The sequence below is a fragment of the Takifugu flavidus genome, chromosome 4 (assembly GCF_003711565.1).
Source record: "Takifugu flavidus isolate HTHZ2018 chromosome 4, ASM371156v2, whole genome shotgun sequence".
Classification (NCBI taxonomy): domain Eukaryota; kingdom Metazoa; phylum Chordata; class Actinopteri; order Tetraodontiformes; family Tetraodontidae; genus Takifugu; species Takifugu flavidus.
The window spans coordinates 10,116,985-10,135,284 of NC_079523.1; the positions used below are offsets into that span (position 1 = coordinate 10,116,985).

At 45.6% G+C, this 18,300-nt stretch overlaps 4 protein-coding genes and 1 long non-coding RNA gene across 9 annotated transcripts; 2 read left to right on the forward strand and 3 right to left on the reverse strand.

Annotated features, from left to right (window-relative positions):
• Window positions 1–524: 524 nt before the first annotated feature.
• LOC130523836 (transmembrane protein 43) lies at window positions 525–4,341 on the reverse strand. Its single transcript, XM_057029413.1, has 12 exons — window positions 4,191–4,341; window positions 3,503–3,649; window positions 3,232–3,366; window positions 3,013–3,107; window positions 2,389–2,438; window positions 2,111–2,180; window positions 1,972–2,042; window positions 1,773–1,900; window positions 1,625–1,699; window positions 1,414–1,515; window positions 1,201–1,318; window positions 525–1,132 (listed from the first exon to the last, which is right to left on the reverse strand). The coding sequence occupies exons 1-12, from the start codon at window positions 4,206–4,208 to the stop codon at window positions 930–932; spliced, it is 1,212 nt and encodes a 403-aa protein (XP_056885393.1). The 5' UTR covers window positions 4,209–4,341; the 3' UTR covers window positions 525–929.
• zgc:112334 (uncharacterized protein LOC619199 homolog) lies at window positions 4,280–8,364 on the forward strand. Of its 4 annotated transcripts, none has more exons than XM_057029411.1 (11): window positions 4,280–4,397; window positions 5,549–5,656; window positions 5,760–5,856; window positions 5,951–6,085; window positions 6,173–6,371; window positions 6,460–6,591; window positions 6,680–6,779; window positions 6,938–7,109; window positions 7,179–7,323; window positions 7,405–7,459; window positions 7,535–8,364. In XM_057029411.1, exons 2-11 carry the CDS (start codon window positions 5,570–5,572, stop codon window positions 7,685–7,687), a joined length of 1,275 nt encoding a protein of 424 aa, XP_056885391.1. In that variant the 5' UTR covers window positions 4,280–4,397; window positions 5,549–5,569; the 3' UTR covers window positions 7,688–8,364. The 4 variants fall into 4 exon arrangements, with proteins under 4 accessions (XP_056885391.1, XP_056885390.1, XP_056885392.1 ...); XM_057029410.1 differs by having other exon boundaries at window positions 4,340–4,458; XM_057029412.1 differs by having other exon boundaries at window positions 4,351–4,449.
• Window positions 8,365–8,449: 85 nt separating this feature from the next.
• On the reverse strand, window positions 8,450–11,054 carry ndufaf3 (NADH:ubiquinone oxidoreductase complex assembly factor). The gene is made up of 5 exons (XM_057029430.1): window positions 10,917–11,054; window positions 9,626–9,821; window positions 9,469–9,535; window positions 9,288–9,388; window positions 8,450–9,164 (listed from the first exon to the last, which is right to left on the reverse strand). Exons 1-5 carry the CDS (start codon window positions 11,018–11,020, stop codon window positions 9,057–9,059), a joined length of 576 nt encoding a protein of 191 aa, XP_056885410.1. The 5' UTR covers window positions 11,021–11,054; the 3' UTR covers window positions 8,450–9,056.
• A 377-nt stretch (window positions 11,055–11,431) lies between these two features.
• LOC130523833 (NCK-interacting protein with SH3 domain-like) lies at window positions 11,432–18,073 on the forward strand. 2 transcript variants are annotated; one of them, XM_057029407.1, is made up of 13 exons: window positions 11,432–11,796; window positions 12,553–12,665; window positions 12,739–12,949; window positions 13,201–13,276; window positions 13,413–13,948; window positions 14,537–14,707; window positions 15,197–15,283; window positions 15,392–15,530; window positions 15,624–15,704; window positions 15,792–15,920; window positions 16,060–16,149; window positions 16,229–16,401; window positions 16,538–18,073. In XM_057029407.1, the coding sequence occupies exons 1-13, from the start codon at window positions 11,626–11,628 to the stop codon at window positions 16,754–16,756; spliced, it is 2,196 nt and encodes a 731-aa protein (XP_056885387.1). In that variant the 5' UTR covers window positions 11,432–11,625; the 3' UTR covers window positions 16,757–18,073. The 2 variants fall into 2 exon arrangements, with proteins under 2 accessions (XP_056885387.1, XP_056885386.1); XM_057029406.1 differs by having other exon boundaries at window positions 11,433–11,796; window positions 13,410–13,948.
• On the reverse strand, window positions 12,688–13,414 carry LOC130523848 (uncharacterized). The gene is made up of 2 exons (XR_008950024.1): window positions 13,117–13,414; window positions 12,688–13,026 (listed from the first exon to the last, which is right to left on the reverse strand). It is a non-coding gene; the product is annotated as an uncharacterized LOC130523848 (long non-coding RNA).
• Window positions 18,074–18,300: the final 227 nt, after the last annotated feature.

Consider the following 18,300-nt stretch of genomic DNA (forward strand, 5'->3'; position numbering starts at 1 on the left):
CCACCCTGAAATATCCAGGCCAGGACGCATGTAGATAATGAAGAGTACAGCAGTTTCTGGATTTGACATGTTTTACATAAAAACTATAGTGCTTGCAGAGTTCATGTGAGTTACAGTGATTTAAATGCACCTTCCTGTCATGTGACTTGCAGACTTTTCTAACAGTATCGCTCAATCTGGTGCCACAGAAGCTGTCAAAGCGCATTTGAGTCTCACATGAGACACAAATGCTTCGTATAGGCTCAAAGATCTCAATATTGATCTGAAAACTGGAAAGTCACGGTGGTGTCATGAGTTGTCGGTCAGAAGGTTGGATCCTGGGTGCAGCCAACTGTTCCGAGAGAGCCGCGATTACCGTAATCAGACCAGAAGGATCGCTGATGGTCCCAAAATCTGGAGCTGAACTGAAGAATGTGTGGAATGTGTTGAAGAAGCAAATCTCTAAGATCTGATTCGAAACGCACCGATTTGGTTAAGGAGTGCTCAAAAATGAACCCAGAAACACCCGACAGAGGACAAAAGGAGCAGAAAACCATGAATTCCTGTATTTATCACACCAAGGAAAAGGGAAGACAGGACTGGACTCAAGGACTATGATTTGCAATTTGGACCTTCATGACAGACATATTTACAAGTGCAACAACATTTCTTTAACAATACTGCAATCCACAGATCTTTGGCATTTTAAACGAGTGATGTGCCGGAAAAACACTCATTGTATCAGATCAAAATTGAAAAGTTTTCCTTCAGGCATTTTAGGAGGTCCAGATCGATGAGCTTTGGTGGGACACTAGAACACCAGACTCTCTCCTCTCTGACTTCAGACAACAGAACAGTAGATTTAGTTCTGTGTCGTGCTGGACAACACTGGCCAACACCTCTGCTCACATGTCCCAGACCCCCGCGAGGAACCGTTCCCTCTTAAACAGTCACTCGTTCTTTTTGGCCGGAAGTCTTGAGCGGGCCAGGAACACCGGGACCAGAGCGAGTGCCGCCAGAGCCGCAGCCACCAGTGGACGGTAAAAGAGCCAGCCTGCTGCGATGGTGAGGAGAGACAGGGAGCAAGACACGCACAGGGCGAAGAGCTTCAGCCCCACGGACACCAGCTCTCTCAGAAGGGGAACCCAGTCCACTGCAGGCAGGGAGCAGAGAACGTCAAGACCAGCAGGACCTCCGTTGTCGGAGAGGATCAATATTTACCCAGCGTGTAGATGATGCGCATGATGAGCTGAATGCTCAGGAACATGAGGACCCAGCCTGCGGCCCTCAGTCCCCAGGTCTTCATACTGTTATACTGATGTTCTTTGGCAAACACCTCCTACGGGAAACAACACAAACGCTGGTTAGGTAACGGAAAACATCCAACACAACTGCAAACATTTGGAATCAGCCCATCATGATCAGTTCTCAGACCTCAGCGGTGAGTTCCCCCAAGTACAGGATCTCCAGAGTATTTCCAGACTTGGTTTTAAAAGGCCCCAGCTGCACTCCTCTCTGCATGGCCACAATACTAACCTGAGGAGAATTTATAGTATTTATACAACTGAAGCAGGTGAGTCAACCTGCTGGGTTTTTATCTGTTTAAAGAATATAATTATTGCGACTGATCCTCTGAAACACTCACGGTTTGAGGCGGGCCAAGGTGAGCTGTCTCGTCACTCAGGCCAGCAAAGGAGAACCTCACGCGCACGTCTCCGACCTGATGAGAGAACAATAAGAGTTCAGGCTTCTCAGGGTAAGGTATGCAGGACCCTCGACCTCTCACTGCTCACCTCTGGCCTGCGCGGATGTTCCGTGTGGTAGAAATAGTCGTCATCAATGCTGAGAAATGGCTCCAAGTTAGCAGCAGGAAAATCCTTCAAGCTCAGGGTCTGGAAATTATTAATCTGTTCCACCAAACCTGTGCAGAACCAAACAATCACCTCCGATTCTTCCTTGCTGATTTGAAGATCCACTATTCACTTCAGATACCTTTTGACAGAACGAAAGGTCCGACGCGGACTTCAGGAGCCACAACGGTCACACTCTCAACTGCCATGGCGCTGAGAAACAGACACATTAAACCTGGGCTGAGTAGCAGCGCTTCATGACAGTAAAAGAACAATCTTACCTTGGATTCTGGTGACCAATTTCCTTATCAAAATTGCGACTGTTGATCAACTCCGATTTCCACTCGGTGTCTAAAGGAATGCAGATCAAAACGATTCATTCACCCAAAGTGATGGCAATTACTAAAGTGTAAAATAATTGAGAAAGTACATCGTTATATGAATCTAATTAGGGCAGCAGGAGAGAATATGCACCATTATAGGATGAAAATAGATATTTTAAAATATGTCAATAGGTTGTCTAGAATTAAAAGAGAAGCAAAGGGATAAAAAGACTCACTATAGGTGTATGTCGTCTCAGTTTTAGTCTCACCCCCCTCTTGGTAATCTCTGGAATTCAAATTCAAACTGGTCACAAATGTTGAATGAACTAGACATAAAAAGAAAAGGTATTTGGAGAGCGTAGGCCTCTGTCATGCAGCTCATTTCCCTGCGTATTAGGACTTACACTCAGTATAGTACATATAGGCAGGAGTGATACAAGGTTACATAACATAGTAGGTTGCTTTATGAGTAAAGCCAAATATGTTCGATCTTTGGATGATTAAATTCCCTTCAGATTCTGGAACATCCCCAAAATGGAATCATCGGTCTTGTGGCCTACTATCAACATTTCCTGTAATTTTCATTAAAATTTGGTTTCAAGTTATTTTCGTCACAGACAGTTGCTGGTTGTCATATCACCTCCTAATTTTAGTGTTCCGCCTAAAACAAACGTGTTACTTCTTCACAAGACTTTGATCACCATTCCAAATCCTCACAATTCTAGTAGTGCTTATTTACTTTATGCTAGAACATTTGAACTTTGTTTTTACGGATCATTCTTCAAGCACTTCACTGAGTCCACAACCATTTGGAATCTGTAAAACCACCTTAATGACAAACTGGACGCTGAGTGACTTACTTGCTCTCCTGGTGCTCCACCCACTGATACATCTCAACCTGCCTCTTCAGCTTCACTGCCTGAACCACAACTTTGTAGTTGGGATCATGGAGAGGCTGCCAAATAATGAAATGAGTTAAGTGAAACAAGCTTTAATTTGGAATTTCCCTTTCAATAAATGAGGATTATTTTTTAATGTGTTTGAACAACATTCAATATCAAAATAAAAGTAAAATCCACCTCTGCGGTTTTCAGCTGTGCAAAAAGATGAACTAAATGATTGTTGTTCTGTGGGTCAAAGTTGGAGAAAGAACCCAAAGACACGACCTTAGAAAGACCCTCATTGAGAGAGGATGTGGTTTGCAGAGCACGTCCCTAAAACAGACACAGAAAGTCATTAACTTCTCACGACCTAAAAGAAGCCCAGTTGCCTCCAAGTGGAGAAACTGTGTCTCTGAGATAATGTTCAATGTTAAAAGTGTTTCCACAGCTTGTATGTTTTTATCTTTACCTCATTGGTGAAGAGAACATAGAATGAGAGAAAAAACAGAATAATGCCAACAAAAGTTCCTCCAGCAGATTCACTTAATCTCTCCAGAAATCCTGGATTGGCCTTCACAGACACACGGGTGTGCTTGTTTGGATTTTTACCTGAAAACTAGTGAGGACACACAAAGTAAATACAGTAAAATGTCTGCAACATCAATAAATATTTATTGTGAAACTTTCTGCCGTTTTGTGGGATTGGGTACAAACATTGCCGTGTCTTTGAATTTGAATATTTTAGGTACAGTACGTCTTTATTTTATTATAAAGAGTATTGCTTGCAAACCATAATATAGTGAGAGTTAAACGAGTGAAAAATCCCAGAAGAAAACAAAACCGGGTGTGAACATCTGTCACGCCTCTTTTGTTCCGTGCCATTTTTTCCCCCCTCAGTATCTTTGTCCTGGTGAATAGCAAAACTCTTCTCGGTGATCAATATGTTTCAACATTTTAGGAGATATTTTTTAATCAGATTTAATGAACTGTCTCATAAACCTTTCGCGCAATGCGAAAAGGCTAATATACACTACTTTGTAGGAAAATGGGCGGCAACTAATGCTGCGAGAAAAACATTTAAAAAAAACTAAAATAACAGAATTCCTGGACCAGTGAACTAAGATAAGCGCACATACAACCTAAACGTTATCACTTACTGTCTGTGCAGAAGACATTTCTTTATTTTTTTCTCCCCAAACTACCTGGCGGAAGAACTGCAGAGGAGGGAACACCGGAACTTGAAGCGTTGAGCTTCATACGTCACAATGATGACGTTTCAGTCAAAAACAGCTGAGACCCGATTCACCAGTCAGGCGGGCGGAGACAGCTAACGATACAATTACTACCGCTACGTGAATGTCCAGGTAACGTCAACAATCGCAATACTACCGGATGTAGTGCAACCTGGACATAACGGTACTATGGGTAATTGAGGGTTTTTTTTCTGATCGGCAAGTTTTAAACGATCATGTCAATACATTCACTTTTGAATTTATAATTTGTCTGACCCTCTATTTCACCAATTAAAAATAAATAAACTTGTACATTTGAAAAGAAAATCGCACGTAAAATTCACGTAAAAGATACCCTTCATTCTTCAGTAACTGGATAATTTCTTGCAAACAAGTGTTGTCCAGCACTACACAAAACTAAGCAGATACAGAAAAATTGATTTAAAAAGTATATGATCAATTAATACGTCGGATTTATAGTTAATTTCCTAAGAGCCAAGTTGATACGCGATTTAGTTCACAGGACGACACCTAACACACACACACACACACACACACACACACACACACACACACACACACAAAGCCTTAAGAGGATTATGGCAAAGTCGAACACAAGGCAATTAATGCGTATCATCAAACCTATTTCAAATATGCACCTTTACTAGACACACACATATTGCAGTTAGTTACATTTGAAAATTAAAATTCGACAGAACACTGTCAATCTCTGACAGCGCTGAACTCAAGTAAACAATCTGCCAGGATGCAGGAATATGATATTATTGTGCTTGGGACTGGAATCAAGGTAAGACAGTTCTTTTCTCTATGTGGACTGGAGTGGAAGAGGCACAGAACACAAGGCTTGATATTTCCTGCTGTGAAAAGTCGAGTCATAACCACAACTTCTGTTCTCATTTAAATATTTTTTCTTGCTAAGTATTAGGTTGTTTATGTATTCTCTTATATAACTCTTCTCGTTATATTGGTGCTGTCCAGAAATACCAAAAGCTTATTTACATATTCTCAAAAGTGAACCGTCACTCACAATTACTACCATTGTCTTAATAACATTTGCATTAAGAGACTTTTGTGTGTTGTTGTTTTTACAGTTTGCTTAATTACTCATTGCCAGTTGTGTTCACAGTCATAATAATATGTTGCTGGGTGGGGGGTATGCATACAGCTCATTTATATGAATTGCCTGATTTAAGAGAGTTCCAACATTGGGTTGTCATCTTGATGTTATTTATCATTAAGTGTTGATTCCCTCTCTGTCTCAGGAATGTATTTTGTCAGGTCTAATGTCTCTAAATGGAAAGAAGGTGCTCCACATCGACAGGAACAGCTATTATGGAGGAGAGAGTGCATCCATTTCCCCCCTTGAACAGGTCTGTTTTTACACACACCTTCTGAGCAGACATCTGCGTGCACACGCGCTGCCTTTCACTAAGCTTGCACTAATTTAGTCCGTGCTGTTGTTGTGGCGTACAGCTGTACAAGAGGTTTAAGGTTCCACGCCCTGCTGAGCCACTGGGCCGTGGGAAAGAGTGGAACATTGACCTGATTCCCAAATTCTTTCTGGCCAGCGGTGAGCTCATAGTGCTGGTTATCATTATGATTGTGTGACGTCTCATCATTAGTCGAAACACATTGAATGTTTCTTCTACACATGTTTGAATTAGGTGAGCTGGTGAAAATATTGGTGCACACTGAGGTGACTCGATATGTGGATTTTAAAGTCATCCAAGGCAGTTATGTATACAAGGGAGGCAAAGTGCACAAAGTTCCTGGAACAGAAGAGGAAGCGCATGCTTCAGGTGATGAAGACGGCACTTTAAGAGCCCCCCCCACCCCCCACGCTCGTTTCTGAGTCAATTGAACCGTAAGATGCACGTGTGTTTTAGATCTGATGGGGATGTTCGACAGGAGAAGGTTCAGGAAGCTGCTTCTCTTCGCCCTCAACTTTGATGTGAGAAACCCTGGCACCTACCAGGACATGGATCCCAACAGCATGAGCGTGCGAGACCTCTTCAGCCACTTCGACCTGGGACTAGACGCCATGGAGTTCACGGGTCACGCCATCGCCTTACACAGCAGTGACAGGTCAGCCACGCCGTCTCACACAAGAGCCGGTGATCCTCTGAGAATTAACCCGTCTGTTCTCATTCACAATGTCCCGGTGACCCTGCAGTTACCTGGACCAGCCGTTTTTGGAAACTATTAACCGGATCAAGCTGTACTCCGAGTCCCTGTCTCGCCACAGCGCCAGTCCATACATCTACCCTGTGTATGGGATGGGAGAGCTGCCCCAGGGATTCGCCAGGTTGAGGATTGACGGCTGCTATTTGGAACAGCTCTGCGAGATCGTCGTCATGCTTGTTGTTTGACGGGAGCCAACCTTTGTGTTCCAGGCTGAACGCGGAGTACGGGGGGACCTTCCTGCTGAACAGAGCCGTGAATGAGGTCGTGATGGACAACGGCAGAGTGAAGGCTGTGAGGTCTGATGGGAAGGCAAGAGAACACAAAGACAGATGGAGGAAATAATAATAACAACAATGTGGCATAAAAGTTGAATATTGAGCAGATGTTCAAAAGCAGCTGTTAGCGTAAACACCTTTAAAGGAAAGTCCTTCTAAAATAAAGGGTTTCTCTCTTTGCCCTCCACACAGCTGTTCCTCTGCAAACAACTCATCTGCGATCCAAAATATGTTCCTAATCGCGTCAGGAAGGTGGGCCGTGTGATCAGAGTCATCTGCTTACTGAATCACCCAGTTAAAAACACCCACGAGGCCCAATCCTGTCAAATCATCATCCCTCATACGCAAGCCAACAGGAAATCAGGTCTTTCTTTCAGCACAAGTGAGCATATTTACCAGATGGAATTTGACCTTTAACCCCTCCTCAATGCAGACATCTACATATCGGTGGTGTCGGGTGCCCACAACGTGGCGGCAGACGGCGTTTACATCGCCACGGTGAGCACCGCGGCAGAAACCGGCAACCCGGAGAGAGAAGTGCAGCCGGCGCTGGAGCTTCTGGAGCCCATCATGCAAAAGTTGGTAACACGTCAGATCAAAATCGACCTCGTCATGTTTTAAAATGACATTTCATGGACGTCTCCTCATCTCAACTCTAGATTCGTGTCAGTCCGGCACCTGCTGGTACCCAACGATGATGGGAAGAGGAGTCAGGTAATGATGTTTTCTGAAGAAAAACAAACACAGCTTAGTTTTGTTGTCTTCAGCCTTTTCCTGCATCCTCCCCAGATATTTGTGTCCCGCTCGTATGACGCCACGAACCACTTTGAGGCCGAGTGTGAAGACATTAAAGATATGTACCGGCGGATCACAGGAGCCGAGCTCTGCTTCAGGGGGGCGAAAAGACACCAGTCGCACAATTCGGATGAGGACTCCCGATAGAAGGCATCTGGAACAGCTGGAAGGTTGATAATGGCACACATCGGAGGCTGTGTGATGTAAACCTGCCTGTTCCAGATTGACTGAATCCTGTTTGTGATGTGTCCAGTGTAGATGAAGGAGCCACGCGGCAGCGCTGAGGTGTAATAGTCTCATTATGGGTGATATGCTATAGTTCAGAGCCAGATGCAGCTTTGTGCGTTGACCACATTGCCAAAGTGAAATCCTGAGTGACAGTAAAGCTCCTGGAAATCATGACTTCGTACACATGTCAAATGAATTCATCACCATTAAAATAATCAAGGGGATTTTAATGACTATGGATGAGATGGGAAACGCTGGGGTTTTTTCTGTTTGTTTTAAATTCCACCCCGGGATCCGAACCAAGCATGTGTGAGAGCAGGGGTTTAAACTTGATCAGGGTGGACATGTGGCGCACAGACAGATAATTAGATATGAATCACAGTGCTGTGCAGAGGATTTGACTCCCTCCTTTGTGGAGCTTATGTGTGAAGGACAGCGACACTGATCAATGTCATGTTTTTCAGCTGTGCCTCTGGGGGGGGGGGGGGTGAGTAGGATTAACTGAAGGACAGTCGTCACACTTCACTGAGTGCTGGAACATGTTTAAACAGACACCTTAAATCTGAGTGTTTTGAATGAATAAATACTCAACAGACTTGTTGTGGGACACATTTGCTTTACATTAGATTCAGGTTACTGTTACGGAGGGTGAGGACGAATGAAGCAGACAACGGCACAAGATTCAAGACGCGTTTCCACAGAACAGGTTTTATTTGAACAAACAACCAAACTAATCCGCGCCCATGGTCATAGTTTCCAGTCTCTTGCATCTGGCTCCCAAACACAGAGATGCTGTTTGCTGATTGGTGGGTGCTGAGTCAGCGCTTCAGTGCGACATAATGCTCCTTTAATGGATGGAACTTGCTGCTGCGTAAACATGCTGTAAAATGTGTAACTTTCCATCCGCGACTTCCTCGTCTTTGCTAAAGGGACTGGTTGGCTACACTGCACCATCATGAGGCCAGTCGAGTCGAACGAAACCCTGCTTCTAATTGGAGGCGCGAGTAGGGTTATTTTTCAGTTAGGTTCCCATTAAGAAGTCAACCAGGTCAACTCGAGAGGTCATGTGACTGCAAAGCACTGATGCAGCACATCAGAATACAGCTCAGTATTTTGGTCTGGATCTTGGGCAGCAGCTTTATCCTCAGAGTTCAGACAGAAACGGTGATTGTTCCTGGAGGGCTGGATGTGGTTCAGTTCCTTTAGGAGCAGCACGGCAGCGATCCCACCGGCCCCTTGGTCACGTACGAACCTCCACCCTCTAATGTCTGTAAGGACTTATCGTCTCTTATTCCCTCATCAAGTCCAGCGCCGTGCTGACCTGCGGGGGGATCAGGGCTGCAGCTGCCACTCTTCGCTCACTTGTCAGGAAGTTGAAGGTTGCACATGCATTTGGCTGCAAAGATGAGGTGAAAGAGGAATGAGTTCAGCACAAGAGTAGAGGAAATGTTCTTGTCTTTCACATCTGATTGTTGGAGGACGGACACTCTACTACAGGGAAACACCAGGTTGCATTTACCGTGTCCTGAATCTCCACGGCGATGCCTTTCTTCTTGAGCATAGCGAGCACCGTGGGATTAATTCGTTCCACCTTTGCACCCGTGCCCAGCACCAGAATCTCTGCACGGAAAAAAGGGAACCAGTGAAACGCGGGGCATCGCAGAATGACCCAAAATGTGGGAGCTTTTTGTTTTTGTTACCTATTTTTGGTTCAAGCATGTGGAACAGAGAGAGACTTTCTTCTGTGATGTCTTTGTAAGTACCAACCTGCAGGGGAGAAAGATGTGAATCTTAAAATTGAAAATAAAAGCAGCAAATGACACTTCAGATACGTAGCTGTTTGGGCCATAATCTCACCTTCCACTGAAGGATAGCAGGAGGCAGCAAAGCACAGGGTCCAAACACCCTGTTTCCATCAATATTAAAGCCTTGAGGACTGTAGCTTTGGATCAGGATCCTGTTGTCCTGCTCCTTCTGCATGATGGTGACTGTTGTACGCTGGTACATCTCATCGTCACTGGGACCCAGTCTGTGTCCACGAGTAAAAGATGGACTGAAAAATAAGAGAACAAGTTACTACAGGCAACAACACATGTGCATTTGATTATTTAATGCAGGCATTAATTATGATTGATTGTTTTCTGCAAGATACAGCTATTATCGTCACTCCTCGTCACTGTGCCATATGGCCCAAGTTTAAAGCCAAAAGTCTAATGCCAACTTACTGGAAGGGCTAAGAGTTAAAAGCTTCAGGGCTGTTTCCGTAGAGATGAGACAGCCAAGACACTGTTGTGTGTTTGACACAAAATCGATGCTTCTAACATTTTGCTCTGTTATAAATGTGAAGTATGTTAACTGTAGTGTGGAGGGGATAGTGTTTATTTCTCCACTAGATGGAGCCAAAGATGTCCTCTGATGAAGATCAACACTTCCAAGGTGTTTGCGGGTGCAGAGAAGGAAAATTAATTCATTTTTGGTGAACAACAGATGAAAAACAACCAATACAAAAACAATGGTCACGTGGTATTGTCTAGTGTGGATCCATAAATTTCCCCGTGTGGTGTAAATTTCCCCGTGTGGGACAATAAAGGATCTGAATCTGAATAAGTGGAAAAATAACACTTGGAATACCACATTACACTCCAAATACTATCAATATAACAAAAACGACACAGAAATGATTTATTAAAATTCCAAAACTAGGTGTATTTTTGCAAGTCATAATGACAGCAAATTCTTCAACGTCAGTATTTTTACAAACAATCCGTATGATACAAACCCTCACACAAACGCATAATGGGGGATAGATATCAATTCGTGTTTATTCATATAACGTCTATAATTACGTCTATAATTTATAAAATTGTCTCTAGAGTCTAGACTCTTTGAAGCTGACCCCCAACAAGCAACAGTGGCAAGGAAAAACCATTTAACAGGAAGAACTCTTAGGCAGGACCAGGCCGTAATGTATGTATAATACGGTTTTGTTAGTTCCAGAAAACTTTATTTTTAAACATACTACTGAACAAAATGAAAGCTTAAGTTTGTGATGTCTAATGTGATCCTTTTTGGAGCGATGTCAAAATAATCCGATGTATTATCAAAAATATTAACACAGAAAATAAAGAATAATGAAATACTAACATACCTAAAGAAAATGGGCTTTGCCCTGGAAGACAAAAGAAAACCATGGGTTGATCTCTGAAGGAGAAATCTTCTGCACACTGCACTCGCCATGTTAACCGGCGACATGACAGGGGGAAACAATTCTGTGTAACACCAGCTGCTTCCGCTGTTGGGTAACGTAAAAGGAAAACAGTTTTAAAATGCTTTTAGTCTCAAGATCTTTATTCCGTTTTCACACTTTAGAATGGTCATGTATTTCAAGAGGCAAAAGCTCCTGATAAAAAAAATCAACTTAATTAGTACTAGAAGTGATACCTGCGCCAACGCTACAAGCAAGATCTACAATCGAAAAGGTGTTATACTAAAATTAAGTATAGGTTCCAATGAATTTGTTCTAAAATGCAATATTCAATAAACTAAGAAAAGCCGGATCAGACACACTCTTTATTTTTTTATGAGTTCGGGACTGTGCCAGCTCGACATTTGATTAAAATGCCTGGGGGGCGTGTTAACGTGCACAAGCGCCCCCTTGTGGGCTTCTGTGGCACCACTCATAGGTCAGATGATCGCAGCTTCATTGTAAATAGTCGGCAGTGATCCTCCTGGGCCATGCGTTCACGGCCGCTTTAAAGCACCTCCAGCTGAGTATAGATTTCCACTTGGACCCTCCTTAAATTCCAGGACCGTCTCTCGTACCGTTTTTGCTCATTTTGGCATTTTAAAGTGACGACATGTACCGGTCTCTGTACGCCTTCCGTTCCACGGAGCCCAACTCGCTGCACTTCGCAGCCGGAGAAAGCTTCCTAATCCTGGAGAGGAGCAACAAACACTGGTGGCTGGGGTCCCGCTGCAGCTCAGGGGAGACCGGCTACATTCCAGCCTCCTATATCGAAAAAATAAAGGTAAACGTTACATTTCTACCCCCTTTGAACTCAGCATGTCGGCAGCATGTCGCCCCGCCAGCTCGGTGGATAATCTAGTGAAATTGTGGCAGCATTAAAGACAGAAATGATCCGATCCGGAGAGACAGATCCAGTGTAACTGTGCTGTGCACTGCTGTTTAGGCCAGGTTGAAGCTCACAGCTGATTATTGTCAGGAAAACAGCAGAACGTGTAAGTGCGTATGTCAATTATTGTTACGGTTGAATGGATGCTGAGACATGGTCTTCTGCACTGCAGCTGCTCACTGCGACAGGAAGGAGGTAAAAGGCCGTGAATGGATGGAAGTTAGGCAATGGGAGCTTACAGATTCAAACAAAAAGGACAAAAAGTCTGCGTGTGCCCCTGCATTTTAATGCCATCTCTCCCTGCTTCATAAATAAGCACTCCCTTCCACTGTGGCTCTTCTCCGGCACACCCACATGTGCTCCACTGATGGTACCTGGTCTCCCCGACTAGTCACAGCTTGCAGCGGGTAAAATAACAGGCTCAGTGCAGGAATGCTCTCTTGTTAGTCACACGTGCGGTGTATAAGTGAGTCTGAATGTGAGGCCACAGTGAGCGCCTGTCACTGATTAAAATGCATTTTTTTGTTGGATAACTGGCCCAGTTTCTTCCTGCCCGGGGCCACACATGCCCACGGTTCTGTTGGGTTACTCCTTATTACGTTTTTAATAAACAAATACTTCTGCCATTCTGTGGTTTTCTGTCTTTGGCAGACTCCAGAGCAGGATGAGGTACTACAGTCTATTGACCGAGCAATTGAAGGAATCCACAATGTGGCCTTAAAGAACGGTGGGAAATACAACCTGGAACAGAGAGACGTTCTACAGTAAGTGAAAAGACACAACATGACCCAAAGATAGTTTAATCTTTAAAGACATCTGCACTGTATTGTCTTACAGGAAGTTGATCCATCACAGGAAGGAGACCTTGGCTCGGCGGAGCTCCACGTCCTCCGGTCCCAAACAAGGCATCCCATCATCAAACAGTGAAATCTCTCTCAGCCAGACTCCTCCTCCACCTAACGGCCTTAGCAGAGACTACGGGCGGCAGGGGAGCATGCCACTATCGGGAAGCATGGACAATATGCAGGGAGACCCAGGCTGTTACCAGGTAACACAGTCGCCTGTTCACCGAAAATGTTTTGGTCGATCCTGTCTGAAGCGACAGAAAACGTTGCGTCTTCAGATCTGAGTAAAGAATCCCAAAACAACAACAACAAAATGAAAACCTGACCAGTTTTAACCTTTGACCGCTCTGTTCTGTCGCTAAAAACGTACGATCTGCAATTATTCAGGACTGATTGTTCAAATGAAGATGAAACCGTTAGGCTGGGTTGACCTCTTGCTTGACCCCCCCCGCAGGTGCCCCCTCAGCCTCGGCGCGCCGCTCCCATCACGCCGCCTCCGCCCGAGAAACAGCGGAACAGTCTGCGCGCAGGTTAGACGCTCCGGAGGCCGCGCCGTGACTTCAGTCTATCCCGGCCGACTTCATGAACGCTCTATTCTTAGTCGGGTCATTCAGTTTCACTCTCCTCTGAAACCAGATCTCTCCCCCTTCTCTCTCTCTCCAGCAGAGCCTGAGGTCCCCTCCAGAGTGTCCTCGCTCCCACCATCTCCTGCCCCCTCCCTCTCAATCAGCTCCACCTCCCTGGGCTCAGGCTCCGCCCACTCCCTCGTCTCCTCTGATGTCAGTCTGCCGAGCGTCTCCAGCACGCCGCCTCCTCCTGTACCATCCCGCGTGAAGCCGGCTGCAGCGCCGCAGGATGTGCCCCCCCCACACTCTCCTGCTCAGCCAGCTCCTGGGAAGAAAAGCCCGGCCCCGCAGCCCCCCCAGCCCCCCCAGCCCGCCGCTCCAGCGGAGCCGGCAGAGAGCGAGTGGCCTGTAGCGCCCCCGTCTGTCGCCGAAAGCCCTCCTGGCAGCCCCACCAAGCCTGAGCCCGTTTCCATGACGATTGGACCCGAGCTGATCGAGCTGGTTCGGAAGAACACCGGCTTGAGTTACGAGCTGTCCAGAGTCGCCGTGGGCGTGGTGGTGGGCCATCTGCAGACGGCCCTGCCTCAGGCCTCCTCCGATCTGGAACAAGTCCTGGTCTCCCTGGTTGAGAGTAAGGTCAGCACCAGTGTAGCGTTCCAGCTCTGGACGACCGTTCGAATAGACCCGTTTCCTGGGTTTGAACAGTGTCAAACCCAGCACGACATCATCTGCTGACATTTCTGTCTCTGTGGGCGGTTGGTGGGTGACAAACGCCGATCAGTTCCTGTTCCTGGGCTGCATTAACAGCCCCAAATCCTCTGTAGCCTCTTAGACGTGTCATGGCCGTCAGCATTGGGCGTCCCCTCTGCACCAGAATCACAACAGGCACTTTAAGAGAAAATCAGGAAGTCGGCGAAGGCAAACGCTCAAATATTCCTCTGCTGTAATTGAGCATAAGTCAACAAAGATGTGCAAATCCTCATTTTAGCCCTCATTTTATTAGCGTTAACACTTTAGTGGGTCAGGACTGGATTAGAAGGCTTAAGGCAGAACTGTGAATGTACCAAAAACATGATTGTTGCTTTAACCGGTCCTTTTACATTAACGTTATTATATGAGAAGACATTTTCACGTTGAGGTTAACGAGCGACTTCCTGCGTCGGGCGGCGAGCTGCTCAGCTGCGCCGGTGCGTCAGGTTTAAATGCTGTTTGGCGTCTCCGTAGGATCTGAGTGCAGCGCTGCCCCGGGGTCAGGTGTGTCACGACGAACAGAGGCTGGAGGTGATCTTCAGCGACCTCGCCCGTCACCGGGATGATTCACAGCAGCGCAGCTGGGCGCTTCACGAAGACCACGCCCTCATCGCCTGCTACCTGGAAGAGCTGCTCAAGATTCTGGTACGGCGCCGGTCACACGCCGCCAGCCTCCCTCTTACTAATGTGTACTTACAGAGCACCCAGAGATAACGGCACTCGCACCACACAGCGCCTGATATCACATATAATAATACTCATTCATCCACAGCAGCTTCACTCGCCCCCGCCCTCCCCCTTTCCTGGGATGAACCGTGTTTCCACAACAGCCGCCCAGAGGTCAGACGACATTTTTGATAGGATCAGATGGACTCAGACGACTTTTCAGATTGAAGAGCGAGGCTACGGCCTGAATCGGGACGCTCGACAGGCTGCCAAACATGCTGCGTTTGTCCCGGCCAAAGCACGGATCAGGGCGCGCCTCTCTGCGGGGGTCCGTTTGACAGGCCGTATAATCCCCTGTTGTCCGCCACGCCGCCGCCGCCGCCGCTGCCGGGCTCATTCTGAAATGACAGATACGATGCGATATTATCGTCGCCGTCGCAGCTAAAATGTGAACGTTCTCCTCCTCAGACTGATGCCGACCCAGAGGTGTGCAAGAGAATGTGCAAGGCCGACCACTGCGAGAACGTGCTGTCGCTGGTTTCGTATTATCAGATGGTAAAACGTTAAAAATCACCGTCAAGTGACGTTTCAGAGGAGCTGTTTTCAGACTGGCAGTGTCTTTGAAGCCGCAGCTCTGCTCTCTTTCTTTCTGGGACCGCGCAGGAGCACCGCGTGTCTCTGCGGCTGCTGCTCCTCAAAGTGTTCGGGGCGATGTGCAGCCTGGACGCAGCTCTCATCTCCACCCTGCTCAACTCCATCCTCCCCATGGAGCTGGCCAGGGATCTGCAGACGGACACACAAGGTGCCAGTCTTCACATTTCCCCTCCTGGTCCTCGTCTTCCCCCTCCACTCGCCCTTGTTATAAACCCTTTTTGCCTGCTTGTCCTTTCCTTAGAACACCAGAAGATGTGTTACACAGCGTTGGTGCTGACCATGATCTTCTCCATGGGAGAGCAGGTGCCATATCATCACTATGGTACGTGAACCGTAACACAAGCTAATAAATGAACGCAAGCATTAAACGTTTGGGTGAGGTCCGATCGATGGTGCCCACTTCTTTCAGAACATTTGAATGCTGCTTTTGTGGAGTTTCTGCTGGGTGTGGTGGAAGACGGGCTTCCCTCTGATCCCACAGAGCAACTTCCTGATATCTTCCTGAATCTCGTCTTGTCCTTTAACCTGCATCACACAGGTGAGCGCAGCCCGTGGCTGCATAACACGTTCATACCGATCCTCCCATGTTGTTCCGCACTGTGAATCACTTGTGAATGAAGCCGGTCCAGTTAGTTACTCTAGTTTTCCTGATCATCACGTTCTCTCTTTTAACCCAGCGCCCAGCAGCAACGTCATCATGCAGGAACTGAGGAAGAAGAACGTCAAGATTCTGTCGGAGAAGGTGCTGCTGCTCCTGAACAGGGGCGGTAAGAACGCCACTTCCCCTGTAGCGCTGCTTTCGGTCTGCGTTTGCATCTGCTCTGACTCTGAACCGTCTTTGTCCAGACGACCCCGTGTGCATGTTCAACCACGCGCCGCCTGCGCCGCACTCGGTCCTCAAGTTTTTGCAGGATGTCTTTGCCAGCAGAGAGACCGCAGACATCTTCTACCGCACTGACATGATGGTCATGATTGACATTGCCGTTCGGCAGATATCCGACCTTTCACCTGGAGACAAGGTGAGCTCCACAGCCTGGCTCTTTGCCTACCTGTCGTCTGACTGAGCACATTTAATTTAAACGTCTTTTTATCAACAAACCTGATCTCCTGTAAGGCCTTGTTTTCATCTCCCGTCTTTGTCCTCCTCCTTCGAAGCTGAGGATGGAGTATCTGTCCCTCATGCACTCCATCATGCGCTCAACAGACTACCTAGAGCACCAGCACCGTCTCTCTGACCTGCAGGGGGCGCTGCAGAGGATTCTCAGGGAGGAGGACGATCCGGCAGAGGATGATGGGAGCGCCACAGCGAAGCAGATGGATAAACTAATCATACAGCAGATATACAAGGAGTTCCCCCAGTTCAGTGAGAACTAGGACTAACCATATCAGTATTCTACTCATGCACAGTTCAGTCTGATCTACTGCAGGGAGGTACAATAAAGCCTAAAGCTAGTTTCTTTATGCCTGTGCCAGTGAGTGATGCAACACTTGAGAAAGCCGCTCATCTTTTTAGGCTTTTTTCACATTTCACGCGTTTCAGGTTTCACCCCTTTTGAAAGAGAAATGACTTTTTCTCTTTGTTCTTTTGCGGTCTTTAGGAAGTAGAAGTCATCTAGTAAAACTGGTTTAGTCACTGGTGGAATTCCAGGCAACATAAATAGGAGGTTATTCAGAGCAACATATCGTATAGGAATTTACTTTCAAATGAAATAACCATGTAGACTTTTCGAAATGCATCTACGTGCTTGAAGTAAGGCAGTTGAAGACGAAGGTGTCGTTTCTGCGAGATTGCTTTATGTGCTTCCCTGTTGCTGGGACCAAACAACTGTGTCACATTGTTTTCTGTCCTTACTGAAAATTAACTTCTTATTGACCCTTTTATTTATTAGAATCCAACTCAAATATCAAGTTAAACATATTTGCTCGTGAGAGAAGCGCTCTTAGACGGTGTCCGTGTGCAATCTCGATGCTGCTTCTAGCTGAGTACATTTTGCTGCTGCCTGCAGTTTTATATGTCTTGTGCTTTTGTTTCTTTTCAGCTCTCTAAGCTCCTCAAATGAAGCGCTCTTTATTTACATATGCAAGTCTCTTCGACTATTAGAGCTCTTAACTCTTTAACGTTCAACAGCTTTTGTCCCTATGCTGCATTACCAGTTCTGCAATAATGCTTTATAGCAACTTGTAATATTGCTTTAATACAGGTTTGGCTGTTGTTCAGGTAAAAAACACATTCTGCACTTAACTCAGATAATGAATCAATGTTGATTTGGAGCAATTATCTGATGAATTTACTGGAAATGAAGATTAGGGCATACAGAGGACATTTCTTTTTCATTGTTGTGGTCTTAATTGTGTAACAGTAGCGCATTTCCATGTTTCTTCCACATGATGTCATGATTGATATTCTCCTTTATAAACCTATCTGTTCTGGTCACTTTTTTGTTTCCTGATAAGACATGTGATTCACTTTACTTCTTATCTTTCTAAAAAAAGATAGACACAATCCAAAAAAAGATATCAGTGTTTCTTGTTCATGTTTATTTGTTTATCATTTGTAATTTTACTGTGTGTCAGTGTAAGATTGAGTGTGGATGAGGGATAAATATTTGTTTTTTGTGTGATAACACTGTCTACAATTGTGGTGTGACTGTGTTCTAATAAAACTAATAAAGCTATATTTTAATAATGGAAGCAGTCGGTTTGATTGTTGACAGTGATGTAAGATGCAACAGCTGTTAAAGATCAAGATCAGTCCATAAAATACAATTTTCAAAAAAAGTCGTATAAATTGGTGTAACATGATGTAATTCCAAAACCTCTTCTCTGTGACATTCAAAATAATGTATTTCATGATAAACCGCGCGACTTCACGAACATCTTTTTCACTCTCGAATCTCTGTTAATTCATTTCAATCCCT